We start from the raw sequence: 23462 nt of genomic DNA, 5'->3' as shown, positions 1-23462 counted from the left end.
GTCAGTACCGACTCTATGGCACCCAGCAACAACATGCAAAAGGAGTTGTCATTTTTTTCACCATGATCATGTGATAAACTGTTTCTCACTGCTCTCAATTCAGTGGACCCTAAGGACATGAGAACAGGCTGAGAAACAGACTGGGATTTAAATCTTAGCTTTACTATTTCCTGATGAATCAAAGCACAAAATTTCTGTGAAACTGATACAGACTCCTGGCAACCACATGTATGCAGAGTAGAAATGCTTTCCATAAGTTTTCAGGGTTGTGACTGAAACCCTTAGGCCAATGGCCCTTTTTTTTTTATTATAACTCTCTGTTTGGTATGTTGCTCTGCTGTCTCCCCTTCTATTATCTACATCTTCCAGCTTGCCAGCAGCACTGTAACCTGTTTATCAGCATTCCATTGTGAGACCCTCAGGAAAGAGTAGTTGAAGAGCCCTTCCAGCTCGAACCAGAGCCAAGAGCCTGAGCAGTGCATACACAAGTGTCTTCTAATCAGCCTCCGACCCTAGAAAGGAACACATTATCAGACTCACCATCCTCCCTGGACCCACTTTAGAAGTAAGAAATTCTAGAGAACTTCTGGGAGAATATGACTTGACAGCTGGACCTCAATTTATGGACAGAATTGGGTTAGAGGATGGGGAGGGGCAGGAATATGTTAGGATCCCAGAAGTCTAAGGGAAGTCTACAGCATCCAGGTGACCCCCATTCAGGAAGTCCCACGGTATTTTGGTCATAGGTTCTAGCATTGTTCCTTGTATGTGCAGACAAAAACAAAAACAAAAAAATCCCCTCTTTCTGTGTCCCTTGAACCCCAGGGTCCACTTTAGTTCAATTGCAAGACACAAACCCAAAGTTTGGACCACATGACCTTTTGGAAACAGATCTCCAGGTATGTTGGGTGTGTTTGAACTGTCAACATTTGGTTAGTAGATGAATGCTTGACCTTTTGTGCCACTCAGGGACTCTGTCCTGCTAAATAATGTTGACAAATCACATCACCCTTCTCCTTCTGGCCCTTTTTTTCCTTATCAGTCAAGTGAGGAAGGATAATTAATAACTCTGAAATGGTATGACTAAGTGAAATCTACTTTACTAGCTTGGGGTATAAATTTGGTCACATCTTTTTTATTTTCCTAGTTAGCAATTTAAATCCCTACATGTCAGTAAGAACAGTTCATCTAGGATTCTGTTTTCAAAATTCCTTTTACAAGGATCCAAGATTCCTTTTACAATTGACCAAGAATCCCAGGAGTGTGTTTATTCCAAAGGAGTCTATTTCTTAACCCTAAATGGAGAGAAATTTGAAAACATGATCAATTCACTGGTAGGCCCTGGTTTCAGGTGTTATTTCTCCTGTTGGCGCCTTTTGATTATACCATTAAATTGGGCACACCTAGTCCAATGAATGTGGAGTGAAAGATAACATGGCTGATGTCAGCTGGATCTTGGCTGAAAACAGAGAACACAAGAAAGATGTTTACTTGTGCTTTGTTGATTATGCCAAGGCATTCAACTGTGTGCATCATAACAAACTGTGGATAACATTTCAAAGAATGGGAATTTCAGAAAACTAAATTGTGCTCATTTGGAACCTGTACATAGAAGAAGAAGCAGTCATTCAAATAGTACAAGGGGATACAGCTTGGTTTAAAATCAGGAAATGTGTGTGTCAGTGTTGTTATCTTTTCACCATACTTATTCACTCTGTATGCTGAGAAAACAATCCAAGAAGACAGACTATATGAAGAAGAACTTTGCATCACAATTGGAGGAAGAATCACCAACAACCTGTGATATGCACATGACACAAATTTGCTTTGCTGAAAACAAAGAGCACTTGCTGATGAAGATCAACAAATACAGCCTTCAGTATGTCAAGAAAACAACAATCCTCACAACTGGACTAATAAACAACATTATGATAAATGAAGAAAAGATTGAAGCTGTCAAAGACTTCATTTTTCTTGGATCCACAATTAATAATCATGGAAGTAGCAGTCAAGAAATCATATGATGTATTGCATTAGGCAAATCTATTGCAAAAAAAAACCTCTTTGAAGTTTTTAGAAGCAAAGATGTCACTCTGTGGACTAAGGTGCACCAGACCCAACCTATGATATTTTCAATCACCTTTTATGCACATGAAAGCTGAACAGTGAATAAGGAAGACCAAAGAAGAACTGATTCGTTTGAATTATGGTGTGGGTGAAGAAAATTTAAAGTACCAGGAGCTGTCAGAAGAATGAACAAATCTGTCTTGGAAGAAATACAGCCAGAATACTCCTTAGAAGTGAGCATGGTTAGATTTTGTCTCTCATACTTCAGACATATTATCAGGAGGAACCGGTCTCTGGAAAAGAATATTAAGCTTGGTAAAGTGAAGGTTAGGCAAAAAGAGGAAGACCCCCAATGAGATGAATTGGCACATTGACAGCAGCAATGGGCTCAAACATAACAATGATTGTGAGGATAGCTCAGGACTGGACAGTGTTTTGTCCTGTTGAGCATAGGGTCACTATGAGTTGGCAAGAATTCTTTGCCACCTAACAACCACAGTTCAATGGGCCTCTACCTGTGGCCACCATGCCCTTGTGGTTCACATTACTACATTCAACATGGAGCATGCAAATATAGACTTTCAAGGTTACTTCCCTTAGGTTACATCCACATCTCACTCAGTCGCTATACTCTTTAGCATCTTGTGATGTCAGTGGCAGGGTTATTGTCCCCAGAGGAACTTGTCCTCAATCAGATACTTTTTTCTTTCATAGTAACTAATTAAAACTTGGAGTCCTGGTGTTCTACTGTATGATAAGCACTGGACTGCTAACCATAAGGTTGGTGGTTCAAACCCACAAGTTGCTCCTTGGAAACCTATACAGGGTCACTATGAGTCTAAACCACCTGGATGTCACTAAACAACCATTGTAACTTGAAATCTCTTCCTGCTGTGAGAGATGGGAACATCTGATCCATTTGAGGAATTCTGATAGCATTGAATTTCAAGTGGAAAATGGCCAAAAAAATGTCAATACTTTTCTGCCTCGGAGGCTCCAAGAGGCCATTATGCAAATTGAGTCCCCTTCTACAATGCTGTTGAATGGATTCCAACTTTTGCGGGTCTTGTAGAATAGAGTAGAACTGCTACATAGGGCTTTTCAAGGCTGTAGAGATTTCTTCACAGAAGCAGACTCCCTTATCTTTTCCTGCAGTGGGTTCAAACTGCTGACTATTTTATTTTATCCATTTTTTTTTTTCCTTATAAAACTTTTTATTGTGGATTGAGCGAAGGTTTACAGAGCAGATCTTCAGCTTTACCTTCAACAAATCATACAATTGGTTTCATCTTGATTGCAATCCCCTCCATGTAACATCATTTATCCCACTGCTTTGCTGTGGTTCTTGTTTCCATTCCTCCTTCTTTCCCTACCCTTCTGAATTTTGTCCTTAGGTAAATGCTGCACTTCTGGTCTTGAATGGTTGATCAGTAGATGTTGTGGGTACCTCACTAGTATTGTTGTCCTCTTCATATTCCGCTCTATTGCTTGGCTGAAAATTGAGCCATAGGGGTGAGTTAAATTCCTGATCCAAAAAGGGAGGGCAAGGGCTGTAGTCTCAGGGTTCCACGAGTCTCTATTTTCCCAGTTAGCCTGGTCTTTTTTATGATTTTGAGTTTTGTTCCACATTTTCTCCCACTTTATCTAGAACTTTCTAATGTGATCCCTTTCAGAGCAATCAGTAGTGGTATCTGGGCATCATCTAGTTCTTGCAGTCTTAGGGTTGTTCATGTGATCCCTTCATCCATTGGTGTCTAAGCATCTTCTGATTTCATTAGTCTTCCTTCCAGTTGCATATTGCCTTTGCTGTCACCCAAGCTAACATATGTCTACCTTCTCGCTAGTGAATTACTCCACTCCCTCCCCCTCCCACCCTTAGTAATCATCAAAGAACATTTCTTCTCATACTTCATATATTCTATGTTCTGATTATTAATGGATGGTTGCAGGTGTTTCTTCTTATTTTGAATTGCATCCCATCAGCAAATGAAGGTCCCCAAAACTACTCCATTCACATCACATGGTCAACCGTACTTTGAGAAGTCAGCTCGTCCCCAATTGTATTTTGACTGCCTTCCAACCTGAGGGGGCTCATCTCCCAGCACTATATATGACAATATTCTACTGCTGTTCATAATTTCAACTTCCAGCACTGTATCTGACAATGTTCCTCTGCTAGTCATAAGGTTTTCAGTTGCTAAACAGTCGGAAATTGTTTGCCTCTCCTTCTTCCTAGTCTGTCTTAGTATGAAAGCTCATCTGAAACATGTCCACCATTGGTGACCCTGCTGGTATTTAAAATATCAGTGGCATAGCTTCCAGCATCACAGCAACACACAAGCCACCACAGCAACAAACTGAAAGGATTGGCTGGTGGGTTTGAACAGCCAACCTTGTGGTAAGCAGTCCAGTGCTTACCTTACAGCGGCACACCACAACTCTTAACTACCAACTCTGTTACTGTTGTTGTTAAGTGCCATCTCTGAGTGTCAAGTAAATCACAAAATTCCTATCCCATTGTCTTTTGTTAGGAGTTGAGTTGCTTATTTAAATTTCCATAATTTGAAGGGACTTCTAAATGATTTCCTGGAACACAGAAAGTGTAGTTTACTAGACTTTAAATAGTTTTATTATTGTGGTTAAAATATACATAACAAAACTTATGCCAACTCTCACTAGACCTTTTGACAGAAAAGTATCTAATATCTTCTACGAAATTAGTAAATAAAATTCTGTACCTACCATAGCCCTGTCATCTAGTAGGTGCTCAGAAAATGTTATTTCTCTCCTTCTTTCATTCTGCTACAGCACTATCTTACACAGACTGGGAGCACCTAGCTTTCCAGAAGCCGAACCCATTACTAAGGGTCCATTCTCTGCTGGACCCCGCCAAATTTGTTGCAAATGCTGTGCTGTTCTCAGGTGTAAGATACAAGTTGGTGGCAGCAGACCTTTTGTTGACCTCTGATGACTTTAAGCAAAATTCTGTACCTTAGCAGACTTTAGGGCGTGTTTGTTTATGGCAGTTTATTTGTTCTTCAAATAATTTTCATTTTATTCAACGATTGTTTTCAGATGGAAGTTTTATACAGTAAACATGTCCAGAGCATTTTTGTCAGGGAAAAATAACTGGCTAATCAAAAATAAACAATAAGTATCCAGTATCCTTAAGACAGGTAGAAGTGTTTATAAAGTGTGTCTTTTCACCAGCCCTGTGGGAAAGGGTGTGGCACTGGCTTTTTTGGAGGATTAGTTTCATGGAACCACATTGTCCTTGTCTGGTTTCATCAAAGGTGCCTGGTTAGAATTCATTAGGGCCCTTAGGGCATTGTGGGTAGAGGCTGACCTCAGTCTCCAGACTCCAGACTAAGCTCTGATTGCATTCCCTTGCAGGATTCCCAGTCTGCACCCCTTCCCAGGGGCGGGACATCTCAAAGAAGATTCTAGTCTCCAAAAGAAAGTGAGAATTCCCCTGAATTATTTTGAATACAGAAATGAGTTTCTACATGTTTCATGAGACACATCGTGTATTTAATACAACAGTGTTCTTGCAGGTGTTTAGTTATTGGCTTTCAACACAAATTCTAATAGAAATAGAAGGCAAACCGTGAGACTAATTCCAAAGCTCTCTTGAAATTCCTCTAGTCCTTCTTGGCATTTCCTTAACTGGCTTACTTTTGTTTTAATACTTGCAACAGAAATGTTTTGCTAATCATGTGAGGTGTGGCTCTGGTTTAGTCATCTCTATTTTTTCCGGAGTGAGCCTTTCTCTTTACAGAGAATTGCATCCTGGCTCTTTGAAATCCCTACTGAATTCAGAGAAATGATATCTTGGCAACCAATCTCTTTTCCTGGAACAAAATGTGATGGTGATGACACAGGCCAGTCACTCCACTTCACAAGTTTGCTTGTCTTACTTTACTTGACTGCTCAGTGGTGAGTAAGAACAAAAGTGGAAAACCTTACTTATCATGGCTTATTATATGTTTCATACCTGTGATCATTATTTTCATAATGTAAAATTTATCCACTCGTGAATAAACTGATCAGATTAGGAGTGAATCACCCAACCGGCCAATAGCTATTGGAATGATTCTCCATGTGTGACTTTGTTGCGTTATTACAGGATAGACCAGCCCAGCCATCGGTTGCAGATGTTCATTTGTGATGCTGCCTTAAGGAGATGAAGAGATGAGAGCAAATTGTTCCAGCAGCACAGCCTGCCCTGCCAACAGTACAGAGGAGGAGTTGCAAGTGGGGCTGGAGGCATATGGGAACCTGAAACTTGTTTTCACAGTGTTGTCAGCCGTGATGGTGGGTTTGGTCATGTTCTCCTTGGGATGCTCCGTGGATATCCGGAAGCTATGTCTGCACATCAGGAGACCTTGGGGCATCGCTGTGGGATTGCTGTGCCAGTTTGGGCTGATGCCTCTTACAGCCTATCTCCTGGCCATCAGCTTCTCTCTGAAGCCAGTCCAAGCTGTAGCTGTTCTCATCATGGGATGCTGCCCAGGGGGAACCACCTCTAACATTTTCACCTTCTGGGTCGATGGAGATATGGATCTCAGGTAAGTGACACTAGGAATACTCAGTGGTTTTCCCCTGATTTCACTTCTCTAGTTGGGATAACCAGTGGAAATCCTCTCTTTTATATATTTACTTTTAAAACTGTTTATTGTGAATTAAGTGACAGTTTATAGGGCAGATCATTAGTTCTATATTGCAAATCATAGTTCATTTCATTTCAATGATTGCAGCCCCCTCAAAGTAACATCACTTGGCTCACTTTTGCTCTGTGTTTCTTGTTTCCATTCCTGCTCCTTTACCAACCCTTCTAAATTTTGTCCTTAAGCCAAGGCTGCCCTTTTGATAATGTTTGACTAGTCTATGGTGTACTTATCTTATGAGCATCATTGTCCTCACTATATACCTGTCTATTGCTTGGCTGAAAATTAAGCCATGGTTGAATCCCCTCTTCTATGCTAAAAACTTTTCAGACTTTGTGGTAGAGATCCCAGTGGGAAGCTTTTTTCCAGAGACTTGTTCAGGCATGCAAGGCATTCCTTTCTGAGATCAAAATGTACTTTGGTCTGAGTTCAAATTCAATCTTTGTTTTTTGGCAACAACCTTTCTGAGTGGAAGGCTTTGCAATAGTGGAGGCAGGTTTTCATTTCACCCAGTTGTATTTCGTAAGCATGAACTCGTTACCTTCACTGGCAACTTTAGCAATAGTCATGACTTCACAATTCCCAAGAACATAGGTGGAGAATTCCAGGAGAATTCCATAGTGGTTTGGAAGTATCATGGTGGTGGTGGTGATGGTGGTGGCAGCGGTGTAACTAGAATGAGGTCCTTGTTAATTCTTATCATTAAGCATTGTATGGCTAAGTGCTATATGAAATAAGCATTGTTGGGCAAGTGGACTAAGGAAGAGAGTTACAGAGGCATCTACTTTAAGTGCTGATGGTTGCCTAATAGTTTGGTTTGGGGAACACCATGAAGGCTCCCATGACTAAAAATGTTCTTTCCTACTGCTTTTCAGATGCTTAAAATTCACCACTAGAAGCTCATTTCTTTCTTTACACCACAACTGGAAATAAAGTCAGTGACCTTATTTCCAGTGTGGTGCAAATAAATACCACTGGAGTCATTAGGTTTTACCATTCATTTATAAGGAATTCTGTGGGTTTGATGTTTATTGTTGTTGTTATTCATTCATAACTTTATAAAGATGAATTACACATTTTTTGGACTGTATGTTTTTTAGGGGGTGGGGAGGAAGAGATTGCATTTGAGGAAAGAACAGAGGGGTCAACATTGGAAAGGGCCAAAATTAAAACTATCTTTCTAGATGCCTTGCTTACTTACAAAAAATTGCTTCACCTCTTGCCCTGGGAAGGAATCACATATAAATTTAAATCTGTTCAATGTGTGCTATCATTTAGTTGAGATTTATTATACAATAAATGACTGAATCAGAGGTGATGACTATACTGGGAGTTCACATGAGAGTCAACAAGTATCGTTTTCTGCTTTCCTGCATCTGCTGAATATTTGTTGTTGTTGCTGTTGTTGTGGTTAAGTGCCTTTGAGTTGGTTCTGACTCATAGCAACCCTGTAAACAGTTTTCTAGGAGCAGCTGGTGGGTTTGGACCACTGACTTTGCAGTTAGCAGCCCAGTGCTTCTCTTACAGCACCATACTTAATATGTGGATAAAAAAATATTTTATCCATAAATTTTGGGTGGGTTCATACAATGCCCACAAATAACTGACTTCCATGAAAAAGTCTTTAATTACCCACTTAATAGAGATCATTTGATGAGTTTTATATCTTACTACTAAGGCACTATTATTATGTATGCATTTCTAGTTCAGATTCAATAAAGTTTATCATACATAATAATTGGAAAATAATAAATATATTCTTAGACATGGAAGTTTTTGGAAAGAAGTAAGCAAACTAACATTTATTTAAATACTTCAATAGATATGAGTAGATACTTTTACATATATTCTCTTTCTTGACTTTCATAATAACCCTATGTTGTTAAGGGCCGTCATGTCATTTGCAACCCATAGTAACTCTGTCTGTACAGGGTTTCCAAGGAGTGGCTGGTGGGTTTGAACCACTGACCTAGCAGTTCAAACTGACCTTGCAGTCCAGTACATTATCCTGAAGTACCACACCGGGATTCCTATAAGTGATCTATTACAATTATTATATAATTTATTATTATTATTTATTCAATAATTTAACATTAATTAATTAGCATTATATTTATTGCTATTAAAAATAATCCTATAAGTAACCTTTTATTTTTTATAATTTTATAGCTGAGAAAATCATGACTCAGATGGGTAAAGTAGCTTGCCAATGATACAAAAAAGTGTGGCAGAGCTCAGATGTGAATTCACATCTATTTTATATCAGTCTGCAATGTAGGCTTTTTCTTCTGTGCCATTTAGCAACAAAACTAGATCTTCTGTTCTGAGTAGGACCCTAAGTCTTGAAATAATGTTCTCAAACATTTCTGTTCTGGGAAAGAAAATCTTTATCTTCGTAGCCAGCATTTTAATAAAACCACCAATGGATAGGAAGTCTATATAAGATAAAGCTCATTTGACCTTCCTTTGTTAACTCCATCATTAGTGAACTTCAACTCTAGTTAAATCATCTAACCCATTTAGATTTCATTTCTTTATTTACAAATGGGATTAAAATTAGACACACAACACACACACACACACACACACACACACACACACATATATATATATTGTTGCTGTTAAGTGCTGTTGAGTAATTTCTGACTCATAGCGACCCTGTGTAGGATTTCTGAGGAGCAGCTGGTATGTTTGAACTGCTGACCTTTCATTGCAAACCGACCTTGTGGTCCAGTGCTTATCCTACAGATCCACGCCAGGACTCCGTATATATTGCCATTGGGTCAATTCTGACTTACAATGACCATGTAGATAAGGAAAGAATTGTCCCTCAAGGCTTCCAAGGTTGTAATCTTTACAAAAATAGACTGCCACAATTTTGTTCTGTGGAGCAACTGGTGGGTTTGAATCACTGACCTTTTGGTTAGCAGCCCAGAACTTAACTACATCACCTCAGGTCAGATTCTTACTATTGCCTTTTTGGACTTGTGAATGTCTTCACAACCATTCTCTTCAACATGATTTTGTAGAAAGTGGATATGGCAACTCTGGGGATAGAGTGCCTGCATTTGACCTTGTGCTTGTTTCCTATAAATGGAAATAATAGTATTTCTTCACGACACTGTGAGGAGAAAATGATCATATTGTACATTTAAAGGCATCTCAACATCTACTGAAGTGAGCAGAAGCTACTAATCCTTACCTAATCTACTACCACAGGTTTATTTCCCATTAGCTTCTAAAGCATCCTTGGCCTGCAGTAAAAATGGACTACTCATTCTCAAAACATAATCTCTAGTTTTTCAGCTCTTTTCATCCATGCTGTTTCCACAGCCTAGTATGTTACCTGTCCTTATTTTATCTCCTCTAAAGTCCTGGTGTGGCGCTGTGGGTTAATACGCCAGACTGCAAAGTGTTTGAACTGCAAGGTCGGTGGTTCAAGCTCACCGGCTGCTCCTTGGAAACCCTATACAGGGTCGCTATGGGTTGAAATCGACTCGATGGCACTTAACAACAATCATAACGTTGGAGTCCTGATGTGGCGCTGTGGTATTTAACAACAACAGCAATCATAATGTTATCCTTCGTTATAACCATTGTATGAAGCAAATGGCCATTATATATGAAAAGTCTTAGAATTATCTTATCCCTGAACTGAGTTCAGCTGATCTGACTGCAGTATTTCACATGTATGAAGACTGGCTAAGAGAGGCTGCTCTTGGATGCCTTCAACTGGAACAACTGGGCCTTCTCCACATGCTCTTTCATTCTTCAGCAAGTTATCCTGGGTCTAATTACATGGCAGTGGCAAGGTTCCAAGAAAGTGAAAGCATGCAATGAATTTCTCTTTAATTCTGAGCTTGACAGCAGTTCACTATCAATTTTACCATTATCCCATTGTTGTTTGTTGTTAAGTGCCGTCAAGTCAGTTCCGACTCATAGCGACCCTGTACAGGGCTTTCGAGGGAGCAGCTGGTGAGCTTGACCCACCGACTTTGCAGTTTAAATGGCTTTGCAGTCTGGCGCATTAACCCACAGCACCACACCAGGACCCCATTATCCCATTAGCCAATGTGAATTTCAAGGCTGGCCCAAATTCAAGGAATTGGGAAATAGACTTTTCTTCTACCTTTTTTCTTTAAATTTTGTTGTTGTTGTTGGAAATATACACAAAAAACATACCAATTCAATACTTTTTACATGTACAATTTAGTGACAGTGATTACATTCTTCAAGTTGTGTAATACCTCTATCTCTTGATGAGAAGAATGCATCAAGATGAGTTATCAAGATGATAATACCTCTATCATCTTGATGAGCTCTTCTCATCAAGAGATAGAGGTATTACACAACTTGAATGTGTAAAGTCTCATTGCAGAGGGTATAAGTAAAGGAAAATGGAAGAAATAGGGACATCTTTGCAATGTACCATGCAAGAGATGGATAGAATTCCTACCTTTGATAAAGAGACCATGATCTTGCATGACAATATCACAAATCTGGACCATATACCAACTGGGTTGTCCTGACAGATTGCATAAACTCTGTGTCTCCGTTTCTTCACTTCTAAAATTGGGAGAAAAGCACCTACCTCATGGGGTTGATGTTAGGATTGAAAGATGACCTAATGTAGGTAAAGTGCTTAGAATTGCACCTGGCACAAAATACTATATGCACAATTATTTATATGGGATAGGAAAAAGTACTGAGTCAAGAATCTGTGGGTTTACCTGTGTTCAAGGAGTTGTATGCCTTTGGGCAGTTCAATTTACCATAAATCAATGAACTCTATGAAGTCCTTTTACATTATAAGTATTTTGTAGGACCTAACTGTTCAAACAGTTAACACTCTCTTATAGCTGCTTACAAAAAAAGATGGCAGTTGACTCTATCCAGAGGTATATCTCAAAAAAGACCTGGTGATTTTTTTCTGAAAAATCAGACATTAAAAATCCTATAGAGTGGGACTTCTGGCAAGTTTGTGACTAGGCAGACATGCCACACAGACCTTTACAACAAAGATACGGGAGACTAATTGAAACATATACAGAGGACACTCGTGGAATCATGGACTTTAAAGGTTAGAAAGGTGGATTGAATAGGTATTCAATACTGGAAGGTGAAGCTGAGCAGTGAAAGAAGGAGACGGATTGGTGAATGAACTGCCAGCCAGACACAGAGTGAAATTTTTGGAGCAGTTTTGGAGAGACAGACAGGCAGATGGCAGTCTGACAGTGCAAATTCACACAGGCAATGGAAAAGGTGGGATTCCTTCTTGTTCCCCACACTACCCTGGGTAACAGAGGTGAGGCTGGCCTCCACCCTCATCTACCACCAGTGCAGACAGTTTGAACCCATGTGAGGCAGATGCCTGCTGTGTTGCCTTGGTGCTTGAATCCAGGCGGGCTCTGTTCCAGATTTGCAGAACCCACAGAGCTTCCAGGCCAGAATTAGACTATCAGGAACATTCATACTTATCCATCCGGCCCCCAGTTTCCCTCTTGTTCTGACACTTAAACTAGAAATCTGAAGGACCTCCATAAACTACATCCAGAATGATTTCCCTGAACATAGACAACACATAAGCCTATGGAAACTCCATCAAAGACTGGGAGATCAGCCATCACATCTCTCTTCCACTCATTTCGTGAGTTCATTGGCTGGAAGAAGCCCCCCAGAGTTTTCTTCTCTACAGGTTCATCAAATACACTGGGGTTTTTTATGTTGTTGATTTTACCTTTCATTTTTTTTGTTTGTTTCTCCTTCCTCTCTTTCATTTCTTTTGATTTTCATCCTTTCTATCTCTACTTTTGTTTTTTCTTTTCTTTTGTTTCTCATTTCCACTCTCTTCTCCTTCTTCTTTTATCCTCTTAAATTTTCTTTACTACTCTCTAGTCTTTCTCTTTTCATCTTCCCATTCTCTGCTCTTTCAAGTGCTTTTTTCTCTATTCTTTTCTCTCCTATTTTCTTTTTCTTTTCTTTTCTTTTTTTTTTTTGCCAGTTTTAACTTTTAATGATAAAAGGTAGCTAGAATTAGATGAGATCAAAGATAAACAGGACAAAATATAATTTAGTCTGCATTTCTAAAATATAGATTGTAATTCTATGAGTAGCATCCAACCAACAGCAAATGTTTGTTTGGGAGTGCTTTAGTCAAATGCAATTATTTTGAGGCAAGAACTTAGTACATAATTTTTCACTTTCCTAACATTATTTATAATTTCACCATTTTCATACATCCTCAGTGGGTTGACCAAGCTCAAGATCTTTTTTTTTATTAGAAGAGCTGGCAGGGTTATATTATTATTGGCAGCATGTTTCAAAGGAAGCCGTTTTTAATAATGACTAACTGATAGGTAACCAACAGGGTTTTGACCTAATTCCTTTGTCCTTTATAGCAAAAATTACTTTCTTGCCTGGGCACCCAGCCCCACCCTCACAGTTGACAACGTCTTCCTTGAAACAAGCCCTTGACAGGCTCTCTAGACAGCCATTTCCATTTTAATAGTCGGATGAAGATTGTAACCTTCAATCTGAAAGTCTTCAGCTTTGAAATCATCAATTGTCTCAACTTTTTGAAGAATGTTGAGCTTGGGAAAAGGACTTGGTTCTCACTGGAGCTGAACTTTCAAGGGCTCAATGTAATTCATGTAAACATGTGCATCTCCCAAAGTATGTACAAAATCACCTGGCTTTAGTCCTGTGATGTGTGCGATCATGTAGGTGAGCAGGGTGTAGCTGGCAATGTTGAAAGGCACCGCCAGGCCCATGTCTCCTGACCTCTGGTACAGCTTACAGGACAGTTCACCGTTTACCACATAGAACTGGCAAAGGGCATGGCAGGACGGCAGCACCATGTCAAGAACCGGCCTCGACAAGGGGGTTCGGTTCACGAAGGAGGGAGATCTGGCAGCGACAGAGATAGAGAAAAAGTACACACAAAGACACAAAGAGAAAGAACACAAAACACCCCGAAACCAGAGTGGATGCGACACTGGCGGGCAGACCCTGGACTACGGGCATCGTGGCCCCTGCAGGCAGTAAAGCACCACCCTGCAAACCTTAACACATGCCTTGCCAGCTGTAATGCATGCAGGCTTCAGTCTGCAGCCCCGTTTTATTTTGGGGAGGAGCTTTACACAAAGGAAGGTGGGGTTTATTAAGATGGGGTACGTAAGTGAAATGTGATTAATCGTTCAAAACAGGACACAATGATTTACAGTAATCAAATTCTAAAACAGATATCACAAATTGTCTTGATAATCTAACATCCTTAATTTTCCAGAACTTCAAGCAAATAGTTATATGATACTTTTCAGGTTCGAATCCCAGGGCAGCAACTCGGTTTCTCCAGGCTAATTAACATACCTATAGCACCTAATCTTGAATGGGAAAAAGGTGAAAAGGATTTAAAGGAGTCCCGCTGTGTCAGCTGTCTGGCCAAGACTTGCAGGAGGAAGCAAGACGCCTAGCTGCATGGTTTGCACCTGGGGGCTATCCGGGAAGGCTGACACTATTGTTCTTAGGACAAAACCCCGGAATACGCCAATCCACTTTGGGTGAATTCCTTGGGGGAAACTTGTTTTGGGAGCTTTTTACAGCCTCGGCTTTAGGAGAGGTATTAATCTTGGTCCATGGATATCAAGGGCTCATGTATTAAGTTAATATCAAACATAACTGAATAACTTGATAAAGAACAGTTTGGACGAGCTTGTCCAGTGGCCAGAGCTTGTTCCTCAGAGAGATTTGTTCCCAGAACACCTTAAGCACTGCCAACACAGTGGAGACATTAAGAGAGACACATTAAGAAACCATTTTCTCAGAGGCTAGAGTTACAGGGGTTCAAAGCATAGCATGAATTAATAGGACTAAAGAGAATCATACAGAGCTAGCCCAACAGTGAGTTCGTAAAAGCCAATGAACCCGGGACGTCCGGAGGTTACTTCCTTGAGCCCTCAGGGTCTCTCTGGCCAGCAAGTCTGAGTGCAGCCACTTGCTGGATTTTCATCCATGACACTGGTCCTCAACACCCCAATACCTGCAGTCTTCAACAGCGCCATCCGTGGAAGGTCTTCAGAACCTTTTGGGTTCCAAGCACACATGATGATTCTTCTGTTGTCAGGGTTTTGATTGTGTCAATAACCTTTTGCAGCTGATCCACTCCTTGACCTGAATAATCTGAATGCATCTCTTTATATTCTGCCCCAAAATGCCTCCACTGAAAGCCATAAACTGGGCCTAAATCTCCTTCTTCTTGGGTGGTGAATCCCAGGCTGTCCAAAAAGTCTCAAAACCCATTGGCATCCCAGATCTTCACTCCCTTGGCAGACAGTTCTTTAGCATTGGTGGATCCCTTGATAAACCAGAGTAACTCTTCCAAAACACCTTTCCAGAACACACTCTTGGTTGTCAGCAGAGGAAACTCATCTCTCAGGTTGTAGTGCGCCTGCATGCCAAACATAGACAGGGTGTCGGTGCCCGTTTGGTCCTCCTTCCTGATGCCACAGCGGAGGATGTGATTCATCTGGCCCAGGTACTGCAGCTGGCTGTGGGGCTGCAACGGCGCGGAGGCGAGGGGGTGCGGGAGGGAAGCTCTCCTATTTTCTTTTGTAAAGTTCTGTTTTCCTGTCCCTCTTTTCTCTTCTTAGTTATAACATTCTTTTTTCTTTTTGTTGCCTGTTTTTTGAGTTTTTTTTCTGCCTTTATTATATTCTGGTCTCACTATTGTTTGTGTTTTTTTCCTATTTTGTTTTCCTGTATGTGTTTTCTCCTCTTACCATACTGATGGGACACAGTAACTGTGTCCATATAGCTCAGCCATAACCATACCTTCTGCATTTCCACTCACTGTAAAAGAGCCAATACCAGTTCTGATACCACCCAATCAAACATAGACATAGGCCAATTCCAGCTAAACCCACACTAAATTGAGAAGCACAGACAGTGAAAGTTTTTCCATTCTGTAAGGATACCCACCAGGAAACAATTGATAAGTGCGCCCAAGAACATCAAATAAATACAAAGACGCCACAATGTCTTCAAGACAATAGACAATTTTAGCTCACATGAAGAAACAAGATAGAGTGGCACAGGAAAAAAATGAAGATGCAAAGCCAGAAAATGTTTTTAAGGAAGAAAAGGTAATAGAACTACCTGAGAAAGAATTCAAAAGAATGATATTTAGGTGTCTTCAAATGATCGACAGAATGATTGAGGAGAGCAAGAAAACTTTAGAAGAGGTTAAGAAAGCGCTTTAAGAAAACCAATGAAAACACAAATTTTAAAACAATACAAAACCTGCAAATAGAAGTGCATACGATTAATATCTCAAAAAATGGATAATATATTGAAATGGCAAAGAAATAGACTTGAGGCAATGGAAGCCTGAAGTAGTGAACTTGAAGTTAAATGTCTCAATACTAGTAAACTAGAAGAACAAAGAATTTAAAAAATAGAAGAAAACCTGAGATTTATGTGGGAATAATTTGTGGGCAACCAGATAGGAAGAGACAATACCAAAAACACAGAGAAAATTGTTGAAGTTTCTGGAAGAAAAGTTTGCTAATACCAAGAAAGATGAGAAGAGAATAGTTCAAGAAGCTGAACAAATCCCAAGCAGGATAGATCCCAAAAGAAAATCACCAGACATATCATAATCAATCATTTCCAAAGGAAAGTAGCTTGGGAAAAATAAACCATTACCTACAAGAGAGAACCCGTAAGACTAAGCTCTGATTTCTCAGCAGAAACCATGCAGACAAGAAGGCAATGGGATGACATACAGAAAACTTAAAAGAAAAAAAATTACTAAGAATCATATCCCCAGTAGAGCTCTCCCTCAAGTATGATAGTGAAAATACGACATTGTGGTATCTTTGTATTTGTATTTAATTGATGATTATATGTTGATGTGTTCATAGGCTTTCACCAACTGCTTCCTGTGGGTGTAGTTAGAGAATGAAAGTTTGTATGCCATTCCTGTTTGCCATTCATGCACCTAAGTTTAGGATAAGTTTGACTGGTGTTGGCTGCTGTCTATTGGTGATCCTGTGGTATATGAGCTGGTATTGGCTCTTTCTTATTGAGTTAGGCTGTAGAAGGTGTGGTTGTAGATAGGTTCTTCTTCTGCCAAACAATGTTTTACTGCTATGCATAAGTTCAAACCCACCAGCTGCTCCTTGGAAATCCTATACAGTGCTGCTATGAGTCAGAACAGACTCGACAGCACTTAACAACAATAATCCCAGATGTGGCATGGTAGGAGAAAATACTGGACTTGAGAGGTTGTTTGACCCACAAGGTTGGTGGTTCAAACTCACCAGCTGTTCCTTGGAAACCCTACACAGAGTTGCTATTAGTCGGAAATGGCTCAACAGCACTTAACAACAACAAAACAATAACACCTGAAAAGTGGATCACCAATTCCTACTTTGTAGTTTGTTTTCAATCTGGAAGATCCACTGAAACCTGTTCACCTGTTGGTATTTAAAACACCAGTAGCATAGCTTCCGGCATTACAACCACATGCAAGCCACGACGGTACATCAAACAGATTGATGTATGGGGTCTTTCCTCAAGATGCTCAGTAAGCACTAGTTGTTATTATGGGGGAGCAATAGACACATTTAGGGATGGAAAACCTGACTCTGAAATCTATTCTAGAGTAAACTCTGTAAACCTTCTATTATAGCATACTCATGTACATCTGGCTAAACAAATAATTTTATATTTCATTCAATGGGGAAGCATGTGTGCAATTTTATCTTTTTGAATTTCAGAGTTCCTGATTTTATTGTTTGGAATTAAAACAACATTCGAGTAATTTGCATCCCAATAGTAAAATGTTATATTTATTGACATTGCGTTTTATTATAATGCATTTATATGTCATTTTCCAGTTTTAAGGGAGGCTCAGGATTTATTTATTTGTTCAGACTTGCTAAATCTCTCTCATTATTCTCTGTGGTAGTTTGGAAACGATGATGCCATACTTCTTAGTACAAGTGGAATCTTGTTATATGGAAGTAAGATTTTACAAGCAGATTTCTTATAATTGTACAGCCAAGAGACCCAGTTAGCAGCATCCTTTGTTTTCTCTACTTTGGAATTTTAAGGCAATAAAATGAAAGGTGTGATTTCCTATTGCATTCTCTCATGTTCAGTTAGTGCTCTTTTGGCTCCATTGTTATTTATAGTAGTTGCCAGAGCACCACGATCATCTATCGTCCTTGACAATTATTGTGAGTTTTACAGACTTGAATAAATGTATAAAAGATGGAAATAGTAACCTCAGTCACCAAGAATATAGATTCAGTCTGATATAAATTGTATACTTTGCTTCCTGCAGTCATGAATCTTTACTTTCTGCTTGTTTGAGCCAAAGCCATTCAGAGAGCAAATGTTGTGCTAGATCTGCTGAAGTTTAAGATTAAAGTGATACAATACGGATTCCTTTCAGGATCTGGTAATTTTGGTAGCCACGGAAAGTATCACTCTCATGGACTAAGAATTTGGAGAAACTTCACAGACCTTCACAAGGTTGTATCACCTGTACATCGCAGGTTGTTAATGAGTCTTCCTCCAATCCTGCTGTACAGAGATTTGAGAACTCCGACAAAATGGTTTTCTTCTTTTAATTTTCCTTCTAGCCAGGCAGAAGTCTGTGCCCAAAGTAAAATTTCTTTGTAGAGTAAAACAATGTTAAGCTTCATATAGAATTTTAAAAGTGCAAGAAATGCTAAGACACTTTGAAACAGAAAACTCAAGTGAAAGCTTTGCTCTACCATATATGAAAGTTTACTTCGAAAACACTGTAATTAAAATGATCACATATTTGCTAAAAAAGTACTTATTGTCCAATAGGATAGAATATGGTTTGAAAATCTAATATATGATAAAGGTAGCACTTCAGTTTAGTGACAGGGAAAGTTTAGTTGGTAAATGATATTGACATAGCTCCCTGTCATTATAGAAGAAAATTACTTAATCTCATATCTTAACACCATATAAAATGTAAATTTTAGATGAATTGAAATATAAACTTAAAATATCTGATCATAAAAATGAAAAAAATCAGAAGAAATAATTGTATACCCTTGGGTGAAGGGAGATCCTTATGATGATGAATAACTCAAAAGTTATAAAAGAAAAAAACTGAACAGATTTGACTACCTGAGCATTAATTACTTTATTATGATAAGAGTCATAAGCAAAGTCAAAAATATACAATAAAACTTGGAAAAAATATTTGTATTACACAAGATGCTGTATGTTGGTTAGATGCCATTGAGTCAGCCCCAACTCATAGCAATCTATGTCCGATCCAATACCATCTTCACAGTTGGTAAATTTGAGCCCATTGTTGGCAGCCACTGTGTCAGTCCACCTCACTGGGCATCTTTCTCTTTTTTTTTGTTGTTGTTGTTGTTAAGTGCCGTCGAGTCGGTTCCAACCCATAGCGACCCTGTACAGGGTTTCCGAGGGTGTAAATCTTTACGGGAGTAGAAAGCCTCATCTTTCTCTCGCGGAGCGGCTGGTGGTTTCGAACCACTGACCTTAAGGTTCGCAGCCCGATTCATAACCACTACGCTACCAGAGCTCCTTTTTTTACCGACCCTCTATTTTAACAAGCTTGATGTCCTTTTCCAGGAACCAATTCCTCCTGATAACATGTTCAAAGTACGAGAGAAGAAGTCTTGCCATAATCATGTCCAAGAAGCAATTTGACCTTATTTTTTCAAAACAGTTTGGTTTGTTCTTTTGGCAGTCCATGGTACTTAACAATATTCTTCATTAACACCATAATTCAAATGCATCGCTTCTTCTTTGGTCTTCTCCATTCATTGTCCAATAGTATGTGTCTATTATTAAATATGCATATGAGGTGATTAAAAATACCAGAGCTTGGATCAGGGACACCTTAGTCCTCAGAGTGACATCTTTGCTATTTAACTCTTTTAAGAAATCTTCTGCATCAGATTTGCCTAATGCAATACATCTCATTTGATTTCTTGAGTACTACTTCCATGAAAATTGATTGTGGATCCAAGCAAAATGTAGTCTTTGACAACATCAGTCTTTTCTCTTTTGTTTGTGATGTTGCTGATTGGTCCAGTTGTGAGGATTTTTGTTTTCTTTACATTGAGGTGCAATCCATACCAAAAGCTGTAACCTTTGATCTTCAGCAGTAACTATTTCAAGTTCTCTTTGCTTTCAACAAGCAAGGTTGTATCACCTGTACATCGCAGATTGTTAATAAGTCTTCCTCCAATCCTGCTGTCACTTCTTCTTCATATATTCCAACTTCTTTAATTATTTGTTCAGCCTACATATTGAATACATATGGAGAAAGGATACCACCCTGGTGCACACCTTTTCTGATTTTAAACCATTCAGTATTACTATAGTCTGTTCTATTTGAACGATTACCTCTTTGTTTATGTAGAGGTTCCTCATGAGCAAAATTAAAGTTTTCTGGAAATGATGCTATATTGTCTAATTGAAAAGGAGCTTCTACAAATTGAGAAGAAAAAGTCAGAAAACCAAGGCAGTTTAGAGAAGAGGAGATATCAGAAGCTAATAAGCATGATATGCATAGCCTCTTCGAAATATGATAAAATGACAGTAAGATACATTTCTCAGTCTTCTGATAAGAATTAAAAGGGACTGATCACATCCATTGTAGACAAGAATGTGAACTGCAACCATTATTTTGGAAAGTGATCTGACAGTATGTATTATAATAAAAAAGCCCTGGACTTTTGACATAGTAATCTCCCTTTAGAAGTCCTGATGTGGTGTCATGCGTTAATGTGCTAGACTGCAATATCTGTTTGAACCACAGGGTCAGTGGTTCAAACTCACCAGCTGCTCCTCAGAAACCCTATAGAGGGTCGCTATGGGTTGGAACCAACTTGACAGCACTTAACAACAAAAACAATCTCACTTTGATGATTCTGGTTTATAAAAATAAAAACAACATTTGTTTTAGGAAAACAAAATTTTAAGTGAAAAGTTTTTGTTTTTATGGATTGCTAGTGGGAGTGTCTACCTTGGATTCCACCACTTATGAATCAGTTTGTCATCCTGTGGAGGCTTGCATGCGACTGTGGATGCTGGAAGTTCTGTCTTTGGTATTTCCCAGAATCCCCCATGGTGACCAGGTTTCAACAAAGTTTCCAGAGTCAGACAGACTAGGAATAAGAAAGTAGTGATTTGCTTCTTAAAATTAAAACCCTATGGATCACCAGTGAATACTGTTGTGCTGAAATCTCAGCCCCCATGTTTGGAAGTCACTTAAAATACACAGTGGCTGCAAGAATGGACATCAGCATACCAACAATCTTGAAGATGGTACAGGGATGGAAAGAGTTTTATTCTGTTTTATGTGAGGTTGCCATATGTCAGAGCTGACCCCATGGCAACGTTATATTTCATATGCTTGTAGGTAGAAAGGGGCTTCTAAAAGTTCATGGAAATGCAGAATTAAAAGATAGTGGAATTTTTCTACCGATTTTTTGAAGCTTCCTCATAAGTAAAATATCAGTAAGGATGAGAGAATATCAGTATAGCACCATTGTGTTGGACTCCTGGGGTGGAGCTGTAGGATCAGTGCTGGACTGTGAACCACAAGGTTGGCAATTCAAACTCATAGGTTGCTATGAGTTGGAACCAGTTCAATAGCACTTAACAACAATGTTGTGTTGACCTATTCGTTCATTCTTTGCTTCATGTATTTACTCAATAAGTATTTCATGAACTGCTACAGTGTTCCAAAGCTTGAGACTGTACTAGGTCATAGCCATACAGAGTTGGGGCCTTTGACCTCTAGCTGATCACAGTCTGAAACAGATGGACAAGTAAGCAAACATTTGTGTCAGTTAGAGTGCAATGCACAAGGTAATAAAAATGTGTCCAGAGGGCCATTGGAACATTAAAGAGTAACAATCCAAGTGTTGAAGGAAAAGCCCAAGGCTCCAAGGGGTTGGGTAGGAAATGCTTTATGTATCTACATCCTGTGTAGATGGAAAACTAGGTTGAGGACAAAAGGTATTTCAAGGTAAAATATGACAGTGAAAACGGACACTAACCAGATCAGCAGCAGTATGATAGTAGCCTACAAACATGGAAGGAACATATAATTGCTTAGTTTTTATTGTGGAAAATTTCAAATCTGTGCAAAAGTATATTTGTATAATTTACCCAGCTTCAACAATTATTGTTGTTGTTAAGTGCCATTGAGTCAGTTCCAACCCATAGCGACCCTGTAAAGGGTTTCCAAGGAGCAGCTGGAGAGCTTGACCTGTCAATTTTGCAGTTCAAACAGGCTTTGCAGCCTGGCGCATTAACCCACAGCGCCACACCAGGACTCCTCAACAATTATTAATATATGACTAGTTTTATTTCACCTCTACTCACCACGCTTCCAGTTAATTATGTTAACGCTAACTTCAGATATTATTTCACCTGTAAATATTTTAGTATGTGTCTATCATAGATTGCAAAACATGTATACACACTTTTCTTTACCTTCCATTGTTTTCCTTTATCTCACTTTCTTTCGCTGTCATTGAGTTGATTCCGTCTCATAGAGACACTAGATAGGGTTTCTGAGGCTGTAAATCTTTTTCTGTGGAGCAAACGATGGGTTTGGACCTTTGACCTTGTGGTTAGCAGTCCAGTGCTTATCCTACAGCGCCACCAGGACTCCTTTTTCTTTTAGCAATTGTTGTTGTTGTTGTGTGCCGTGGAGTCCGTTCTGACTTACAGCGACCCTGTACAGGGTTTCCGAGGCTGTAAATCTTTACGGGAGCAGAAAGCCTCATCTTTCTCCCACAGAACTACTGATAGTTTCAAACTGTTGGCCTTGCGGTTCGCAGCCCCATTCGTAACCACTGTGCTACCAGAGCAATACTGTGTTATAAGTGCAGAATACGAGAAACAGCCTAAATTCATTTTACCAGAGGACAAGATTCCTTGAAAATGTGTTGAACAACCTTAGGCATGTGTCTTTTCTATATTTTTGACAGTGTTTCTTTGGGATTGGTTTCTAGGAATGGGCTTGCCTTGTCAAAAGGCCAATTAATGTTGCCAGATTCCCATTTGTAATGCACAAATGGGATGTGCATTTTGCATTCTCACCAACCGTGAATGAAAATGCAGAGGAGCAGTAAAAAAAAAACACACCTCAATTCTCTAGTTTATTTCCTAATAGTATCTTGAACATAGTGGCACCCACACATTCATTTGCCTGACTGATAGATGTATGTTTTAGGAATGACTGTCTTTTATATATAGAAGCACTTGTAATTGGCTTGAGTCAGTGATTTGGACTTTCTCATCTACTTATACCTTTTATAATATAAAAGCAAAGTAACATTTTCACTCTAGCTTGGGGATTTTTAAATTTTATTATTATTAATTTTGTTGTTGTTGAGAATTTACATAGCAAAACCTATAGCAGTTCAGTCCTTTCTACAGATACAATTTAGTGACATTGAGTCCATTCTGTACAGCAACCATTTCCACCTCCATTTCTGAGTTGTTCCTCCTTCATTAATGTTAACTCACTGCTGCTTTTCGTTCCCATCTTTTTTTTTTTAATGTTTTATTGTGAATTATATGATAGTTTACATGGAGAACTTTAGTTTTACATTCATTCCATCCTATATCATCTCATTGCCATGGTTCCAATCCCCTCCATGCATCATCAACCACCCAAAGGGTATA

The 23462-nt window shown here is 39.2% G+C and overlaps 1 protein-coding gene and 1 pseudogene across 1 annotated transcript in view; one reads left to right on the top strand and one right to left on the bottom strand.

Annotated features, from left to right (window-relative positions):
* Window positions 1-6119: 6119 nt before the first annotated feature.
* The window catches only part of SLC10A6 (solute carrier family 10 (sodium/bile acid cotransporter), member 6), a 58109-nt gene continuing 40766 nt past the window's right edge, over window positions 6120-23462 (top strand). Inside the window, exon 1 of the mRNA XM_006867769.1 lies at window positions 6120-6635. Within this exon, the coding sequence (XP_006867831.1) occupies window positions 6259-6635 (377 nt within the window). The 5' untranslated portion in view covers window positions 6120-6258. The remainder of the gene's footprint in view (window positions 6636-23462) is intronic.
* On the bottom strand, window positions 13217-15572 carry LOC102836725 (annotated as a pseudogene).

This window comes from Chrysochloris asiatica, unplaced genomic scaffold (assembly GCF_000296735.1).
Source record: "Chrysochloris asiatica unplaced genomic scaffold, ChrAsi1.0 scaffold00109, whole genome shotgun sequence".
Lineage (NCBI taxonomy): Eukaryota > Metazoa > Chordata > Mammalia > Afrosoricida > Chrysochloridae > Chrysochloris > Chrysochloris asiatica.
This window is presented reverse-complemented; position numbering and strand designations above follow the sequence as displayed.